The 19222-nt window shown below is 32.3% G+C and overlaps 1 protein-coding gene across 1 annotated transcript in view; it reads right to left on the reverse strand.

Annotated features, from left to right (window-relative positions):
- Positions 1–18256, reverse strand: part of LOC128162186 (von Willebrand factor D and EGF domain-containing protein-like) — a 38986-nt gene extending 20730 nt beyond the window's left edge. Inside the window, exons 1-8 of the mRNA XM_052825373.1 lie at positions 18213–18256; positions 17601–17665; positions 15970–16176; positions 14982–15146; positions 14770–14829; positions 14197–14453; positions 13425–13511; positions 12935–13324 (exon numbers count right to left, since the gene is read on the reverse strand). Of these exons, the coding sequence (XP_052681333.1) occupies positions 12935–13324; positions 13425–13511; positions 14197–14453; positions 14770–14829; positions 14982–15146; positions 15970–16176; positions 17601–17664 (1230 nt within the window). The 5' untranslated portion in view covers position 17665; positions 18213–18256. The remainder of the gene's footprint in view (positions 1–12934; positions 13325–13424; positions 13512–14196; positions 14454–14769; positions 14830–14981; positions 15147–15969; positions 16177–17600; positions 17666–18212) is intronic.
- Positions 18257–19222: the final 966 nt, after the last annotated feature.

The following is a 19222-nucleotide window of genomic DNA, read 5'->3' on the forward strand; positions in this document are numbered from 1 at the left end:
TTAACACCGTTATAAGTATAATTTACAATTTTGTAATTTGATTTTCTGTATTGAATACCGATAAAAAAAGAGTGAAACCAACCTCACTGCGCATGTTCGCGGAAATCAGGTAATTGTTTTTGTTTGCTATAACATATCCACCACAATTGTTATATGCTTAAACAATGTTGACTTGAGTTTTAATCATGTACATGTATTGTAATTGTAATATACTTGTCATTTATTAAAGCCCCTTTCACAATTGGCGCACGAGCAGAAGCGACCAAATATTCGTGCGACCGAGAAAATGAGATATGAATCGTCAATTGTTGCCGAAATAATCGCATGTAAATAAAAGTATTCGTACGAATTTCGCGCGATCTAAGTGAGCGTTGTGCGATGTAAACGCATTGAATCTTGCGATATATCTTCTGTATGCGACTGTTGTACAATGAAAGCAACTGTTGAAAGATAATACGATGGGAACGCGCGAGAAACTAGGTGATCGGACGATTGAACGTGCGCCAATGTGATTAGACGTGCGATTATGCGTTCCATGGTACGAATGATCGTGCGAGTCAGAGGGGGGTGTATACACCGCCCATATTCAGTAGACATAGTTGAAAGCGAGAAAAGACTGACGGACGCAGAGGAAAGTCATAGTCCCCTCCGGTAAAAACCGGTAGAGGACTAATAACCTTAATAAGCTTAAGAGGCCATGGGGCAACAATGATCACCTGAGCAACAACAACCATAACTCATTATTTCAACATTGCAGTACTGTATCAAAATATTCTGACAAATAAGTACAGTAAATCCTGCACAAAAAGTAAAACAAAAAAATCTGCTAAACTTTAACTACATAATTTTATGGCAAATACAACCCAACCCCCCCCCCCCCCCCCCCAAGCCCCTAGGGATCAATATTTGAACAAACTTGAATCTACAGTATATGAGGATGCTTTCCTCCAAATTGAAGCTTTTCTGGCCAAATGGTTTTTGAGAAGAATATTCTAAAAGTTGTTCTCAAAATATAATGATGTAAGACGATTCCACCATTTTGCCCTACCCAACCCCCAGGGACCATTATTTGAATAAACTTGAATCTACATTACCTGAAGATGCTTTCACACACATTTTAAATTTTCTAACAGTTTTTGAGAAAGTTTTCTCTATCTAATATTCTCATGTAATCAAAGTATTGAAGTACTGACGGGAGTTGATTTTATAGATAATTATTTATTTTAAAATCAACGAAATGTTATTTTACTTTGCAAGTAATTGATAATATGTATTTGAAATATTGACATTTTTAAAATCTTTTTCGACAAGAATTTCGTTAAAAACCCCATATGAATCGTATTATGTAATAGTTAAAGATAGTATTGATTCCATCAAACTGTGTATCATTTATCAAAATATTCCATATAGTGTACGGATCCAAGCAATAATGAACTCTAGTTTCGTTCAACCAGATGCTTAGCTTTCTCAGTTAATCTCCGACATGCAAGAGATACTCTCTTTCAATGTGTACACAAGGTCACGTGAGTGCTTGGTGACGTAACCTGTAAATATGAATGACTATCTGTTTATCGGAGATTTACGGAGACAGCCGATGATTGAACGAGCTCTGGCGTAGAAATACATACGACTGCAAAACATATCTAAATTGTTCTTACTATTTAAAACATCTGACTATTTTCAAGGTATTCATAAATAAGTTTCTTAAAAAAGAATGTTTCAACATACATTACATCGAATTTAACGATTATTTTCAAGAACTAAGTCTTGTCAGCGGTGATTATTTGTGCTTAGGTCCTTACACTGTTTCAGTTTTGGTTTGCCAGAGTAATTGCATAAAAGTTCATTCCCACATTGTGGCTCCATCCGTCCCCCGGGGACCATGATCTAAAAAAACTACTTGAATGTATACTACCTGTGGATGTTTCCACACAAATTCCAACTTTTTAGGCAAATAGTTTTTAAGAAGAGAATTTTAAAAAGACTTTCCCAAAATATGGCATGTTAAAATTCATCATTTTAGTTGATATGACAAATATTAATTCTATAAAAAGTCAATATGTTTGCCCCATATACAACTTAGAAAAGTTAGATAATATTAGAAATGACGAGATACATTCATTATTGATGATCAAAGTTTTTTGGACATTCTGCTTGCTGAAAGAAGAGGCAAATCCATCTCATATTCTGCTTATAAGAAAAAAAATAAATGAAAGAGAAAAAAACTAGAAAAAGATATTGTTTCTTTAGAGCATAATCTAACAGAAAACTCTTTAAATTCACTTTCAGACAAACAAGATGAGTTACTCAATATAAGAAAAAATAGATTAAAAGGTCATTGTACAAGGTCAAATATTGATGAGGGGAAAAAGCCTACTAGATATTTTATTAATCTTGAGACTCGGAACTTAATTAACAAACAAACTCCAAATATAGATAAAGAAGATGGGTCATTCATTTTTGATCAAACAGAACTATCAAAAGAAACAAAGTGCTTTTATGAAAAGCTGTATAAGAAAAGAGAAATCATAGATGAATATAGTCTTTCTGATAAGTTGAAAAAAAATAGCCCTAAGCTTAATAATGAAGAATTAAACACCCTTGAAGGTCCTTTAACGAATACAGAGGTACAGAATTTCCTTTTAAATCAAAGTACTGCGAGTACTGAAAGACGGGGTCTTGAAAGTTTGAATTTGTAAATGTCCACGTTTTTCTCGAATATGTTCTAAACATTATGAGTTTGAATTAGTTGTTTCAATTTAGTATATTAAAATTCGGCTTTTTGCCTGATACTTTGTCTAAATTTACTAAATCCCAGCTGGGGCGGTTCTTCATAATTGTAGAAAATTGACACAACGGTATTTTATGCAAAATAAGACCTCAAGGAAAAATTTTAAAACCTACAACTAACCTGGGAAATCGAAACAACTATATTTAGGTAAATAATTTAAATCATTAGATTTATTTAATTTTGTGATCCAAGGCAAATTCCACAAGTCGGACAGTATCTGTTATACAAGGTTTATGAAAACTCCGAAAACTCTCAAACTGCTGAATCACCGAATAAGGTTAACATCGTGCATCATCTAAACGAATTACAATACAACCAAAAGTGAATGAATCACGTCATATTTTGGGGTAGACCTTCCCTGATTGGCTGTTATATTTGTCGTTAAAAATAAAGCAACAGAATATTGAAGACATTAACTGATAAATGTATAGAGATAAGTCAGTTAAAGGACTGGTTAGAAAAAAAAAAGAAAAATGTCCAGATCAGTTACTTATAAAGGAGAGTTGGTTTCATGTCTAGGAAAAAATATCCATATGGCAGTAATATGTTTTACTGACAACTGATAAAGCAATTATCATTGTTTGATAATTGTAAATTGTAAATTTTAGCTATTAATTCAGAATTATTTGATTTTATAATTTCTAATATATGCAAAGTTAAACGCTTTTAACAGCAAAATTAACAAATGTTGTAGGACATTGTCATTGTAGGGATCTGTGTCCTTTCAATACACTATCTATTAAGCGCACATTTTCATGCGTGTCTTGGAAAAAATGAACTTTATTTTGAAAGCGATTTAATTTCGATTTTTTCGAAGAGCTACAATAAAGGATTTCTAAATCAGATTTTAAACTACGAAAAAAACTTGTAGTTTTTAATCTTCTTAAAATTGAGATAAGTAATATTTATTTACATGTACTACCACACGGTAAATTAAAATTTTAAGACATAACAACCATGCATTATCTCTGAATTCATAGGTCTGATATTGGTGCGAGATATTTACCATGGGAGAAAGGTCAGCTGAGTTTCTGATGAGAGACATTAAGATATTGATAAAGAATTCTTTTAAATCATGAATATGACTGGTTTTGTCCGTTATACAGTATAGACAAGAGGCCCATGGGGCCACATCGCTCACCTGAGCAACAATTGGCGTTCAAAAGATATTGTGCCATATTGTCCCTCGGTAGAATAACAAAAAATAAATATTGTCAAGTATTCGAATTTTACAATTATTTTTGCATACACGTAATCTTTGACGTTGTACCTTCATGAAATACTATTTTTTACCAGAATAAGAAAATCCTACGCAAGATATAAAACTAAACATTTGGTAGGGGTACACTGTTAAGTTGTTAACTTCCAATTCCCTATATTTTCGTTCTGCCCCCCCCCCACACACACACACTTTGTAAAGCGATCAAAATATATGAGAGCATATAGGTACATTTGTTTCATCAACTACTTACTTGTTATTGTATTTAAAAAAATATATAATAGTTATTGTATTTTATTTAAAAAATCCTTCATGTATAGATGTGAAGAAGAAAATTGTACCTCAATGTGCTCAATTCCTCAAATTAAAACATTCAAAAATTTAATTTGTTTTCCATTATAATTAAATGACTGTTATTTACCTCGCGTACAAGCCAGGATAATTTTCCGCTGTGATATTTTCTTAGGAATAGCGATAATTATTTTATCCCCATAACAGAAATGTGTCAAAACTATGGAAACTGTTTTAAAGATGTCGTTTTTATTTACTCGTGTCTGAAAAACTATCAAAATTGATGTAGATTTCACATTATTTATTGTATAATGAGGGGACCCCAGAGAATAGGTATATACAGAATATCATTCTTTTATTTTTTTTGTTCAAGTATTTGACATACTCTAATTCATATAGAATTTCTAATGTTCAACCAAAATTTCAGCGTCAATCGTAGAATTATAAGCAAGATACAGAGCTCACAGTTTCCCTAGGTTTGAGTCATATTTTGTTGACATGACTTTATTACATTCAGCTTAAGATTTTTAACTTGGTATTTCCTATTCACCATTAAAAATGGAAAAAAAGAATGGCCTAAGATTTTCAATTCTTTTATTCACTCAAGACCAGTTCATTGGTATTTAAGGTTCAAAATCAGTTTATACAAATGTACACAAACACAGTCAAGGATCACATGTACAGTAGGAGTAATAATGACGAAAAAAGGTTAAGTTTACAATACAATAAGTTGTTAAAATTGGTTTCTGGAAGAACAGACTTTGAAAATTTTCTTAATAAATATTGACAAATTTTTTACTTTTTTAATCTTTAGTTTTTAAGATCTGTGTACAAACATAGAATTGTGAGCAAATCTCTGTATCTTAATTGCTTATAATTCGAAGCTTAACACTCAAATATGGTTAGTAAATAGAAATTGTAAACAATTAAACACAAGAAACATGCATGCACTATAACAAATAAAGAACCCAATTTATTTTTTCGAAATGAATCATATATACACTGTAACACATGTATATATACCTACATATTTCCTTCAGCGATATCAAACTCTATTTAAGGTTTCTCCACCCTCGATGTTTTTATGGTTTAATCTGTGTAATTTTTGTTTAAATTTGATGATTAATATGCAAACAATCAAATTGAAGTTAAATATTGGTATGTTGCAAATATTTTGTTCATGCTGTAGGAGCTAACACAGGTACACTATCGGGACAGTTATAGCAACGACTGCTCTCTTATCAAACATCACATTTATTTTAACTAATTTCGATATAATAAAGCAATTTTTAAAAGAAATTAATCGCAATCCTTTATTTTAAGTATTTTAACATTTTAAGGCCATTTAAAAATTGCCAGTATGAAAGCTATCACATTTACAGTGCATTTTGATACGATTTTTCAACCATGAATAAGTACAGTTTAGCAACATAAAACGTCTATAACTTTTGAAATAATGGTTCAAACTCACTGAAAATTGGTACATTTGTAATTCATTATATATCCTATCGAAATCTGCAAAGAAATGTTTACCTTGCCTGTAAAAAATTATGAATTGTGGTCTCTGTCAAGTTTGCCTATATACGGTTTTCTCAGTTTTTCATTGAATTCAGCGATTTCAACTCAAACTACTCTCTATGAATTGTTAAACATTGGTGTCATTTCACTTTACATAGCTTAGAATGTGTTAAACACAAGTATAAATCAAGAAATATTGGCAAAACTATGCACCACATAACACTATTATTATAACCGATAACGGTAAAATATTCCGGAATGCTAACAATGACGTCACACGACAATCGAAAGACCTTAAACTGAATAAACTAGAGAAAATGCCGAGCATCGATCTCAACAAAACCTATTGCATTAATCTACCATTACGCAAAAGATAATGCCGAATTACCGATAGAATGAATTGTATTTCAGTACTTTTTTGATACATCAGATTTTGCTTAATTTGCGCAGGTAAAGAGTTAACTGTTTGATCTACCGAAGTCTCTGTTTGAATTGATACGTAAAAATCACGAAATACGAGAGTTCCCAGGTTAAAATACAAAGCATAAATAATGCATACGAAACGAAAATCAGTCCTAGCTAACACCAACGTCATGTGTGTCAACGCATTGAAATATTTAGCCTCAATTTACTTCACAAAATCGGCACCAATATATTTTGCATGTTTCAAAAATTTCCCTTCATACACGAACTGTTGCATAAACAAGCAAATTCATCATAGTCAGATCGACCCTTTTTCGTATAATGTCATGGCTGCTTTAAACAAAGAACCTCGTTTTAGAAGTATGGAATACGAGTCTTGGTAAAATGGGTATGCAAACCCGGGCCGTGGCAAATTAAAAGCCGGGGTAGATCGGCAATCGTCAATTCTAAATACGCATTATTTTGCGGCAATATTTACAGCGAATACAAATATAACTGGTCCATCAAATATCCTGAAATTTTAATGAGATTGGCAGATTAATAACTGCCAATCTTCTGTTTTGACCAGGCCAAGTCTTGCCTACCCATTTTACCGGATGCCGAACCGAACCGAAGCTGAAACACGCCTTTCCTTTATCATTATTTTCGTAATAACTCAGACTTGAAACTGAATTAGACCTTAATTTTTGCAATTTATATTTTCCTTCCCATTAGGATAATTTATGCTAAACTACGTTGAATTTGCCTCGGTAGTTCTTGAGAAGAAGATTTTTAAAAATGCACCCCCCTTTTTCTACAGTTTCAAGGTTTTCTCCGCTTTGAATACAGGTCGTACTTTTATTTCTGCAATTTATATTCGCCATCCCATAAGGATGCTTTGTGCTAAATTTGGTTGAAATTGGATAAGCGGTTTAAGAGAAGAAGTTCAAAATGTAAAAAGTTTACAGACGGACGGACGGACGGACGGACGGACGGACGGACGGACAGACAGACGGACAGACGGACGACGGACAAAATGTGATCAGAATAGCTCACTTGAGCTTTCAGCTCAGGTGAGCTAAAAAAGGTGTAAACTTATGTCTCATAACATTAAAAAAAGTTACATGATTATATATTCCAACTAAGCCGGACAACATTAACATTTAACTTGGTTCTTTAATCAATAATAATGTAAATATTATTTTAAAATGTTGATCTTTTGGTCACCCAAAATGTATAATCTACTGTGAGTATATAGATTTTGCTTACAATGCATTGATAAAATTTAAATTCAGTTTAATTAACTAAAGAGTCAATGAACGAGAAGAAAAATTCATGTTTTTATTTTCTATGTACAAAACTCCTTTAGAGATGAACAGCAATCATACTGCAAGTAGAATCGAAGTCAATGAAACCCCTATTTAATATGTAAGACATCTTTGTATAACCCGTCCAGATTTTAACATCGGCTCGCGCATGAAGTTCGGTTTTTTTTCAGGTGATATATTTCTAAAGCTGCTTGGTCCAATTTCTTTGTTATTATAGTATCAAATAATTTTCTATACAAACCATTTATCTTATAAAGTTATGGATTTACTGCTATTTACACCAGCAGAATTGGTCTTCTTTCAAAGTTAGAGATATTCAAAATAAATAAAAAGAATTTCTCTTTGGGCAAACGAAAAAAACAAACCAAAATGCAGCATGGGATGTTTAGAAAAGGGAACTGTTTGGTTTCGTCCCCCGAGTGATTAGAGTTATTCAACCCGCATGCTATACATCGATTGTAAAGAAAGCAACTTCAGAAATATTAGCAAACAAAACGTACACAGGTTTATTTGTAATTTGTCTGAACATTACGACCTTTATTTAGAGCGATGTCAAAGTCGTAATACAACCATACCCGTCTTGACGTCAGGGGTGAATTCTGACATGAGGTGAAATAACGCGAAACCCTATTTATGTCGTTTGTTTTGTTTACAAATTTTGTACATAATTTTTTTTTATTGAAATTTGGCTTAATTGACTAGGAAAACTACTGTAATGTCTATTATTATACTTATACTTAGCATAACCATCGTTTAAAACGTGCACAAAATTTGATATAAAATCGGACCAATTAAGCAGCTTTAAAATAAAATTCACAACTTTTCAAAAAATGGCACGTTGCGTTTGCGAACTTTACTTTCGATTCAGCCTTCAACCTCTTCTATTGATTGACGAGCTCGTCTACCAACATCTTCGCTAGCCAAGGGTTTTCGGTCCACGTTGCCCCCATAAACCCTTGGCGGATTTCATTACGAAAACTCGGTGATGTGGTGGCGCTATCTAGCGATCAACTTGTTTTGCGCCCCTTGCATATTTACATTTTAATCAAATTAAACAACAGGTTATATATTACACATCATGGCATTAATACAACCTGAAAGCATGTTGACTACTGAATATCGGTGTTATTGAATACGAATTAAGTTATAACCTAGGGAAAGCATGGAATGTTTTACATGTTTTAATCATAGTGTTCTGTAGGGACCTGTACCGGGAGTGAAAAAGTCGGCGATTTATATGAAAGCTTTCATGCCATAAAACCAGGTATCGTTGTCTTGAATATTGTGGACCAAAGAAATTAAAAAAAAACACATCTCATTGAACCCTTAAAAGCAATAACCATAAGCACGAACGTATATAGTATATACTAACGGGATATGCAGCTTCTACATTCGCCATGTTTACTTCCCATGCTATCACGCGAGCCTTGACAAGTTTGTAGAACTATGTTCAATCCCAGTAAAATATATAGCTTTTAAAAGCGATCTGGTTAGACCATCGTTGAGGAGGCACTGTACTCGAGAACTTTTGCCTCAACTTGTTAAAAGCACCGAATGTTTTACCAAAGGATAACACATGTGTTTCATTTAAAGTTTATATTTACAAGCACTGCGATTGGATCAGCTACTCGCAGCTGCAGCCAATCATATAACGAAGCTTGTCACCGAGTTTTCGTAATGAAATCTGCCAAGGGTTTATGGGGAGCAAAGTGGACCGAAAACCCTTGGCTAGCGAAGATGGTCTACCAACTGAATCGTTGACGGCGTTGTGGATTCAGTTTCGTAACTCATTCCACAAATAACTGCAACTACTGAACCCGAGCAAGAATATTTTGATCAATAAAGCTATTTGTTTATTTTCTTAATAGAATTTGGTTTATACATAAATGACTTAAAACGATTTTATGCGTGTTTTTATAATATATATTTACTGAAATGCATGAAAAGTTTCTGCACTATTTTCTTACGCGTAGACTCAATTCAGGTGTTCTACGTACGCGTGCCTTCCGGTTTGAGACTTCGGCCGACAGTAAACCAATAGACGGGGTCACGTAACTTGCATTCCTAAAGCAGGAAAACCTATAAAGTTTTTGAAAAATTGGCACTGTATAACCTTCTTAAATGTAATTTACAAGTTAGCATCAGGAAGTATAGCTGAACGTATGAAAACAGTTCTAGAAAAATTGATAAATAAGGGCCAGACTGGTTTTCTAAAAGGAATATTTATTGGGGAAACTATAAGATTTATAAATGACCTCATGTACTAAACAGAACAAAATGATATACCGGGCCTATTAATGTTAATTGACTTTGAAAAATTGGATTAAAACCTTTTATAATGGAATAAAAGCTTGTGTAATTCAAAACACTACTAAGTCATAAAAGTACTGACATTCCCATTTTTTACTGATAAACTTAGACATTTACTGACAATGTACTGACATTACTGATACACTTAGAAAAGTACTGACGTTTTTATTGACGGTACTGAGAAAGTTAGAAAGGTACTGACAAACTTAGACAGTACTGATAAACTTAGAGAAGTTTATAAGATTTATTAGGGCTGATACAAAATGGGTGAAGCTTCTAGAATCCATTCTGAAAATTAAAATCCCAGAAATATGGAGGAATGGCACAGATTATTCATATAGTCTATGTAAAACATTGGGAAATTCGTTCTGGAAAGAGGTGTTCATTAGCTTGTTAAAAATACAGGAGCAAAATGTGTTGAGTAAACCTCGGGTTATAAATGATAATATATGGTACAATCCGAAAATCACAGTAGACAATAAATTAGTATTTTTAAAAGCTTTGCTAATACAAGATTTATTTTGTATATAAATATAAATTGAACATTTATAAGCTTTGAAAAATTGAGACAAATAAATCCAATAACAAACTTTATTGAATATGCAAGTTTAAGAACTGCTGCAAGGACCAGATTGCATACACAAGATTTAAACATACCAAACTTACAAATAATAAAGGAAAATGGACCTGGTATCGTATCCTATTGTTTAATAATAATCGTAAAGGCTGCAAACTTATGTACAACTTATTATTAGATAAAAAGAGAGAAACGTACATTTACACCAAAATGGAGAGAAAAAGGTCATAACTATGCACAAGAAACCTGGCACAAAATTTTTGAACTCCCCTTTAAATCTACACAAGAATCAAAACTACATTGGTTACAGTTCCAAATTCTTCATAGGATTGTTCCGGCAAATAAATATCTTTTCAAAATAAAAAAGCAGAGTCTCCTGTATGTACTTTCTGTAAAAGAGATGAAGAGAGTATTGGGCATTTATTCTATGAATGTACTATTGTAAAAGAATTATGGTCTGCTGTTGAAGACTGGATTTTGCGACAGTTTGATTTGTTAATAACATTTGATAAAAGTCCGTTCTCTTTGGAAAATATATAGAGATATTTATAGATTTTTTAACTTGTTGGTTCTTATTGTGAAGCAATATATTTTTCTTGTAAATACAAAAGTAATACAAATCCAAATATACAGGGATTAAAAAATAGTATAATAGAAAGGCTCTTGACTGAAAAATATATGCTAATGAAAAATTGTAGATATAAGGAGTATGTAAGCCATTGGCAATTTCTCCCTCAAGTATCCCTGTAGAACAGGAATCTATCACATGATTATGGTTTACATTTTATATCCATATGTGAACAATGACCCGATCCTTTCTCTCGCTCTCTCCCCTTTATTTACTCTCTCTCTCTCTTTCTCTCTCTCTCTCTCCCACAATTTACTTTCACTACCTAAGAACTGTATAATATAGAATAATCATATACTTAGATGTTTTTCAAGATGATTATATAAACATATGTACAAGATAAATCATGTATGTACATATATGTTGTGAATGTGAAAAACTCAATAAAAAAAGAAAAAAAGAATTCTTCGTTTCCACTGTTCAATAATTGAAATAATTTTTGGGATTTAAAGCCCAAAATTGATATCTATAATTTCGTCAAGATCAACTGAAAACTGAATACCTAAAAGATTAAAAATTGTAGATCCCCAATCCAACTTCCATCTTGTATGATGATAAACTTGATCAGAAAATATTTTAGAACCAATCCAAATTATTTTTGTATTACAAGTATTTATCTTCAAGCCAGAAAAACTGGACTAAAATATATAGTATCTATAGCTGCACAAAGAGATTTAGTTGAACCATCAAGGACTAGAGAAGCGTCATCTGCATATTGTTACTTTGTGTTCTATATTATGTATACAAATACCCTTTATGTCCTTGTTTTGCTTGTTTGCTTGTGATGGTCAAATACCATTCATGTACCATGCACTTCAATTTTTTATGGTTTTGTTTAAAACAAATTACGGGATTCTAAATAACAGAAATATTTTGAAGGTTTTTCACCTTCTTCTAACCAAAGAGCACGTGATCTAATTATATGACCTTGTAATTTTTTGTAATGATTTGTGTTTGGTTGAAATCATCTCAGTGATTCTGGAAAAGAAGGTGAAAATGCGAAAAGTTTATGACGACGACACCGGCAACAACGACAGACAACGGACAAGTTTTAAACAGAAAAGATCTTTTCAGCCTTCGGCTCAGGCGAACTATTTATTTAAAAGAAAAAACAAATACTATACACAAATACGCGTGTTAATAAACATATTTTGTTTTCGATGGGTCTTTATTTAGACCAATGTGATTTCCGATTGGTTACTAAACGTAAATTAACTTTTATCTTTTAAATAAAATAATACCTTTTACTTAATAATTGATCTCGACGATTTCTTTTAATTACATAAAATGATTCTTTTTTATCATTTAGAGATTATTTTTCTCATAAGATTAGTCAAAATTAATTTTGTTTTATTTCGTGCAAACATAAATTTTACAAGCAGAATGTATGGTCTGTCCCTTTTTGCTTCTAACATGTTTTGATGATTTTTAATAAAAATACACATACATGTAAAGGAAATACAGTTGAAATCAATAAAAGGGACTATATATCCAAGATATCTTCAGTGAACAATTACCAATTTTCAATCATAAAAGTTTACAGAAACAAAAAACAATCGTACGGAGATTTATAATGGGAAATGTTTACATCTTTTCTCCATTCGGAAGTACTCGGAATACCTTGCGCAATTTTTTTAATTTTTTAACTTATTAATGGTTGATGCAATGCAAAACCCCATAGACTTTCTTTTTGTGTATTTGTATTGAAACCTGAAGCGGTAGAGGGGCGTTTCAAAGCAGATAATCTGGATAATATTCATATCAGTTCGATAAACGTAGTTTTAGCACAAATGTATTTATGATATCGAAATATCGAGTGGTGAAAGCAAAAATTGGGGACAGAGTATAGTGAATATTCCTGCTGTCGTACCTTAATATCAGGCATAGAAAAATTGTACCAAACTCCAGATAGATCTTCTGCTCCGTCACGCAGAGACCCCAACTTGATATGCACCTCTCTATCCCTTATGTTAACTAAACCGTCTGTTTTCCCAGTAACATTCAGAACTTTTTCCTCCCACCAGGTTGAACTCTCTATGACAATGCCACATCCATTCTCGTCAAAGGACACATCACCCTGTCTACTGAAATTCTGACATGAACCTGTAGGAGAAGACGACTGGTACTCTGGCGTAAGTATATATATGTTTGTTTTACATAGGTATTGACGGTTCATATCTAAGCACCCAACAGGAACAGTTACAGAAAACTTGATGGAAATTGTCTCTCCTTCCTTCAAGCCGTATACATATGATGAAGGCTGAAAAATAGGTTCATAAAAAAAGTATTCTTTTTTCAATTGCCATTACATAAATTAACTAGATTATGTCTAAACTGTTTTATTGATAATCTTTACTTACAAACATCCCAGCTTTAAAGTTTTCGCTGTAATTATGATGACCAGGTGTACTTCTCTCCAAATGTCGAACTCGTATGGAACACTTTACCTGTATTGAAACAAACACATATGCCTTAACGTTCAAATATGTGCATGAAATACTTATAAGGTAAAGTTATACATAACCTTTCGTGCGTAAGCTTTTCAATAAGTTCCGTTCAATGAACAATAAATAAATTAAAAACGATGATGTCAACATTTTAGTGCATTTGTCCTGTAGACTGGTGTTGGTCCTACAGACCATAAAATCATAAAGTGTTCTGTAAATCTACTGGTAAAGGGTCCTGTACTTCTTATATAATTTTCACTTGTTGAATATTAAGAAAGCCATTGCCACTTATTTTGAGCATTGGTTTTGATAAATTAAGACATAATTATTAAAGGAAAGTTCAAAGGGATTTTACTTCAAGCTTTAGAGTAAAGAGTGAAAGTAGAAACAATATATTTATTATATACATGTAAATGCATTTTCACAAAATGTTTATCTAAACTGAAGTTATTGTCTAGAAACGTATACATTTGAGTCACTAATTATTTAATGTAAATTGAGGTCATATTGCTTTAAACTATACAATTAATTGCATTCAACCCCCCCCCCCCCCCCATTTGTATTTCAAATGATGGAGAAGATGAAATCGGATCCATCTTTCCATGCCAATCTAAAAATGATAATATGTATCCTAGTCGAAAGTTATACTGCAAAACTGATTGAAACGTTCGCGTAAATGTCTTACCACCATGTTTAAATCATACTTGTCCACCCAGTCCTTGGGGTACAGCCAGCTTTGGTTGCTCTGATAAGGTTGAGACTCTTCCACTTTGACAGTGTCCGTATTGATGTACCAATAGGTATCGTACCAGTATGGACCGTCAGTAGGCTCATCAAACACACACTTAAATACAGGTTCCGCTGGTCTGAACCGTGTACTGTTTGATTGTTTATTTTCCAAAGAGACATTTACAAATGGATTGGTATTCACGGGAGTCACATCTGTTCGAAAATATGTATAGAACATCATTGTACATTTGCACATTTTGTAGACTACACCTATAGGATGCAGAATCTAAATGAAGTTTAATATTGAGTCGTTCATGAAGTAGCATTTGCTACTTTTTCAGCAAGACAGAACTTAATTACTTTCAATGATATATATATTTTTTTAAATTACAACTCTTTTAATTAGGAAATATTTCCAAATCTCGCAAACCATCAACAGTTTGATGTGTGAGGGAGGGGTCGAAGAAAAGTTGACATTTGCTGACTTAATAACTTTCGAAAATAATGTTTAATGCAGTGATAGATCTACCTTCACAAGGGGTAAACATTGAATATGATGATTGCCCTGCAGGACAAGGTGACTTCTCTCCTAAAATAGAATAATGACGTGTATTTTTTTGTCATAGAACTATTCAAATATAGCTAATAGAGCATGCAAGCAAAGATTTTTGAATAATATATTCTCAGTTACACAAGCCACATTAATAACTCAGCAATAAATAAGAGATACTGCATTTATACCTATGCAATACCCGGTTGATGTCTGTGGAGCCGGTTCCAAATAATACACTCTGTATACTCCGCAATTTTTAACTTTGATGGTTAATGACTTCAAACACGACTCGTAGAATCCAACTATGCACACAGTTCTGTTTACCTCGCCGTCTGATTCAGTTGGCAATGTTCCTAAAAAGTGTTACATACATGTATATTAAGTTTGTTTTATGTTTCGCTGCAACAATAGATAAAGATAGGTTATTTTAATGGAATAAATAGTAATATAACACACTTAATTATTACATATACTGATGGCTGTGTTTTTATTGAAAAAAAAACCTATTAATACACATTTTTGTCAAAAGAGCTTGTGCTACTTTTGGTAGACAAAATTAAATAAAATTTAAAATTTAAATCATTTTTTTAATAGAAAATGTTTTCAACATAAATATCATGATTCAAATGATACAAGTAACACACAAATCAATATTTAAAGCAACCAACAACATCACAATTTGAGCAGATACGCAATTTTGGGAATAAAAACTCGTCTTAATGAAATAAATTAAGAAAAATGATTTCCCTATTAGTACACACTTTATGAATTAAAAATGTTTTCATTTAGGTAAAATCGTTGATTATTATTTTCAATCTCTTACCAAAGTAACAGAACACTAGTGAGGACAAAAGCTATATTAGTTTTTGACTGCTTTAATCTTTTACAGTATGCAAATTGTTTATGTCTACGCAGAGCATGCAGTCTTAAATTTGTGTTAAAATATATAACATCAACTGAAAACTGCATTTGGGGACGAATTAAGTAATGTTGCTAAATTTAAACAAATAGATTAAGTATAAAACTATATTTTTAAGCATTGGAATGCAGCAGCATGATTGTGTCGACCAAGTTTAAATGATAACTATTTTTGGGGAAATGAAAAATAAATAATAGAAATTACTATCTTGGATTTATTAAGATCATAAATAGTTCCTTATAGTTCATTTAACATACCGTTCATCCACATTGGATATATGGTACCACATTGGTATATAGACGGTGCCCACGTCACTATGTCATTTCCAGCACCACTGTCAAATCGATACCATCCTTCAGACAGGAAGCTGTCACTTATAGCAATGTCGTTTGACTGTATTGTGTAATTCGATGATCTTTTATACTGTCCTTTTTTTGACGAATAAGATGTTTTTGAGCAGGGATCTATATTTTTGAAAATAGAAATAATCAACTTCAATTTCTATTTGATTTTGTTTTGATTTATTGCTCTTGGTGGAAAGTAGATATTTCTAATAAAGAATCCAAATTAGTTCCATTCATTAAACATTTTCAAATTAAATGATTCATGTCGTGCACAAATAAAATGGCTTTTTCATCATCATCGTCAAGAGAGTTAATACACTGGATGTACGTGTAATGTTGATCTATATTGGGAAAATTTGACAAGCCCGTAAGAAAATTGACTGGTTTTTTTTATATAAGCATGTCTGGTATTTTCATACACAGCTTATGAGCAAAAATATCACTGTAACTGTACTATAGATTGCAACTATAAAGTCCATGTTTTACTAGTTAATATTTCCTTTCCATATATTATTGCGTGTAAAAGGTATTGAATGCTATGGCTGTTATTACACTGTAATACACACAGGGTACTCAAAGGTTAAAATGACGAGTTTTATTATGAGGTCACAAACGATGAACGCTGTAAAATGAAACATCAAAGCAAAAATCCAAGTTCACGCTTCTGGCTATTTCAGTGTTTCTTCGATTAATATGGACTTACTCATGGGATAAAATAGGAATTTTTATGTATTAGACACATTTACAGACAAGGCAAGAAGGTAAAAACGTAAATAAAAGCATTAAATCATTTCTAACGCGCGTCACTCAATTTGTATGCACACACCGATGCATGTTTGAGAAAATAATGAATCAATGCTTAAATATATCGTACACAGTCTGTTTTTTAAGGATGTCAGTTCCTAAAAAAGTCTGTCATTTAAAAGTGTTTTTGAAACATATATTGAGCTTCCAACAGTTTTCCAATAAAAGAAAAGAAGGTAATAGAATTCTTAAAATCAATATAGTGATGTTACATAGATTACATGCTAGCAATCCGAAAGCTGTCCATTTTGTGAGAAAAATAACTCATCTATCACATTATCGACAGCTGTTAGCTTATATCCTTTACAAAGACATGTAAACATACTATAAGGACCTAAGATTTGTATCAAGTAAGTTCCGCTACACACTTGAACTTATCTGTATCTAAGGTAAGCCTACCCGGGTTTTTTTTTCGAATTTGTCAGCAAACAAATGTGTTGTAAACAAGTGCATTGCAACAGACTATTCAGCTTAGCCTTGATTTGTAATTTGAGAAGGAACATTTATACCTTTTTAATGCTCTGCATCTAAGTTCGGTCATGCAAGATTCAATGTCTTTTTAGATTAACAAAAGATATTTGCACATCTTGAATGTTGCAATGGTTTAAAAACCACCACCTCTTCTTAAAGCTGAATGACTCATTGACATTGAAATTTTACATAATGCCTGTATCTCGCAAAAGCAAATAAAAATTATCTAACTGGTAGACCTTCAAACATTTCGAAACACGTTTAACTACCTGAGCAGCTTCCTTTCAATAACGTGGCAATTATCAACATACTCAAGGAACTGCCTGGACGCATTCTGTGAAAAAAAGGTGATCGATCATCTTAAAAATTTGTTTTTCAACAATGAGAATCATTGCTTTATACAGTTACAAATAAATATTATACTATCAGTGGAATAAAAGTCTTGAATCAAATTGAATTCATACAACCAGTAAGTTCTCTCCAGTTTACAGCTATATAGAGACATACACAGCAAAATTAACGACACATTTCGCAATTTTTTTGGCAATAACATTTGCCTTATATTTAGACCTTCTAAACTTTATCACTATTTGTATCTTATGATACTCACTGACAGTTACATGTATAGAGTTATATTCAATAAAAGATTAATCAAGTGTTCAAATTTGCAATATTTAGTGAGCGGATCTATTCATCCCTCAGCAAATAGAGCAAACAACCTGAGATACATTTCTAGCCATTTTTCATTCGCCAAATGCATCATATTTATAATCAAAACAAATAATGCATAATAATAATGCATAATAATGCATAATGCAGCTACATATACAAATGAAATATGATATAAATTAATGAGTTAAATAAATGGAAAAAACACTCACGTTGTACTTTGTGGTACGTCGTACTTCTTTAAATGCTCCTTGCTAAAGACGGTAAACATTGAATTATTTTTAAAATTGAACCTGATTGGCTGAGATATGTTAAACGAAAGCAAGATTAAAAGGCGAACCAGTTATTTGTGCAATCAAAACTTAAATGTTGCTAAAACGCATTTGAAATACATTTTATTTTTGATTAAAGGAATATCTTGCCTGCAAAAAATGCTAAGAGCCTTTTCAATATGGCAAAAGAACATTTAATTTTAACAGATTTAAGGTTAATACACCAAGATGTTGACTCGTTGTCACAATTAAAGAGAGAAAGTTTGACCGTCAGGTTAGGCGAGGTAGGGGGTACTTAGAGCGTCGTCCTGTAGACCTTCAAAACAAATACGCTTACTTTACCCCCAACTGTTAATGCTAACCTAATGTCATTACTTCAAGGAAGGGGCATGGGGTTAACCGGTTAACTCTCAAAGTGAATCAAGATTATTAGGTTATGTAGTTTGTTAGATATAGTCAAAGTGCATATATACATGTTATTATGAAAGATAATATATGTAGGTTTGCTTTCAGTCCCAGTTTACCACCTGAAATTTAAAGGAAATGATTTAACTTAATTTCTTTGCCAACAATGGGTTTTCTTAGAATAATACAAGATTACAATGAAACCGTTTTTCGAAACCATACGCGCGTTGATAAATGTTGCAAAAATTTAATTTGCCCACATTTCCACGTAAGCAGTACTAATGACTCTCTGACATCCATTAACCTATCATTTTGTTGAACAAGAGGAATTTTTGAGGAACCAGTTGACCTTCAAAAACGAAGAGAGATTACACAACCACTACTAAAGTAGGTTAAAGCGGAAGGATTGCAATGATAAACAAATTAAGGTTACGCGGCTATGTTAAGGCTGTCCGACGCTAAATATATATCGAAAAATGATACTTTTTTAATTATCGAAAAATACTTTAACCGAGCGAGTTTCTTTAAACTTTTATTAAATAAAT

The sequence above is a fragment of the Crassostrea angulata genome, chromosome 9 (assembly GCF_025612915.1).
Source record: "Crassostrea angulata isolate pt1a10 chromosome 9, ASM2561291v2, whole genome shotgun sequence".
In the NCBI taxonomy this organism is placed as follows: Eukaryota; Metazoa; Mollusca; class Bivalvia; order Ostreida; family Ostreidae; genus Magallana; species Magallana angulata.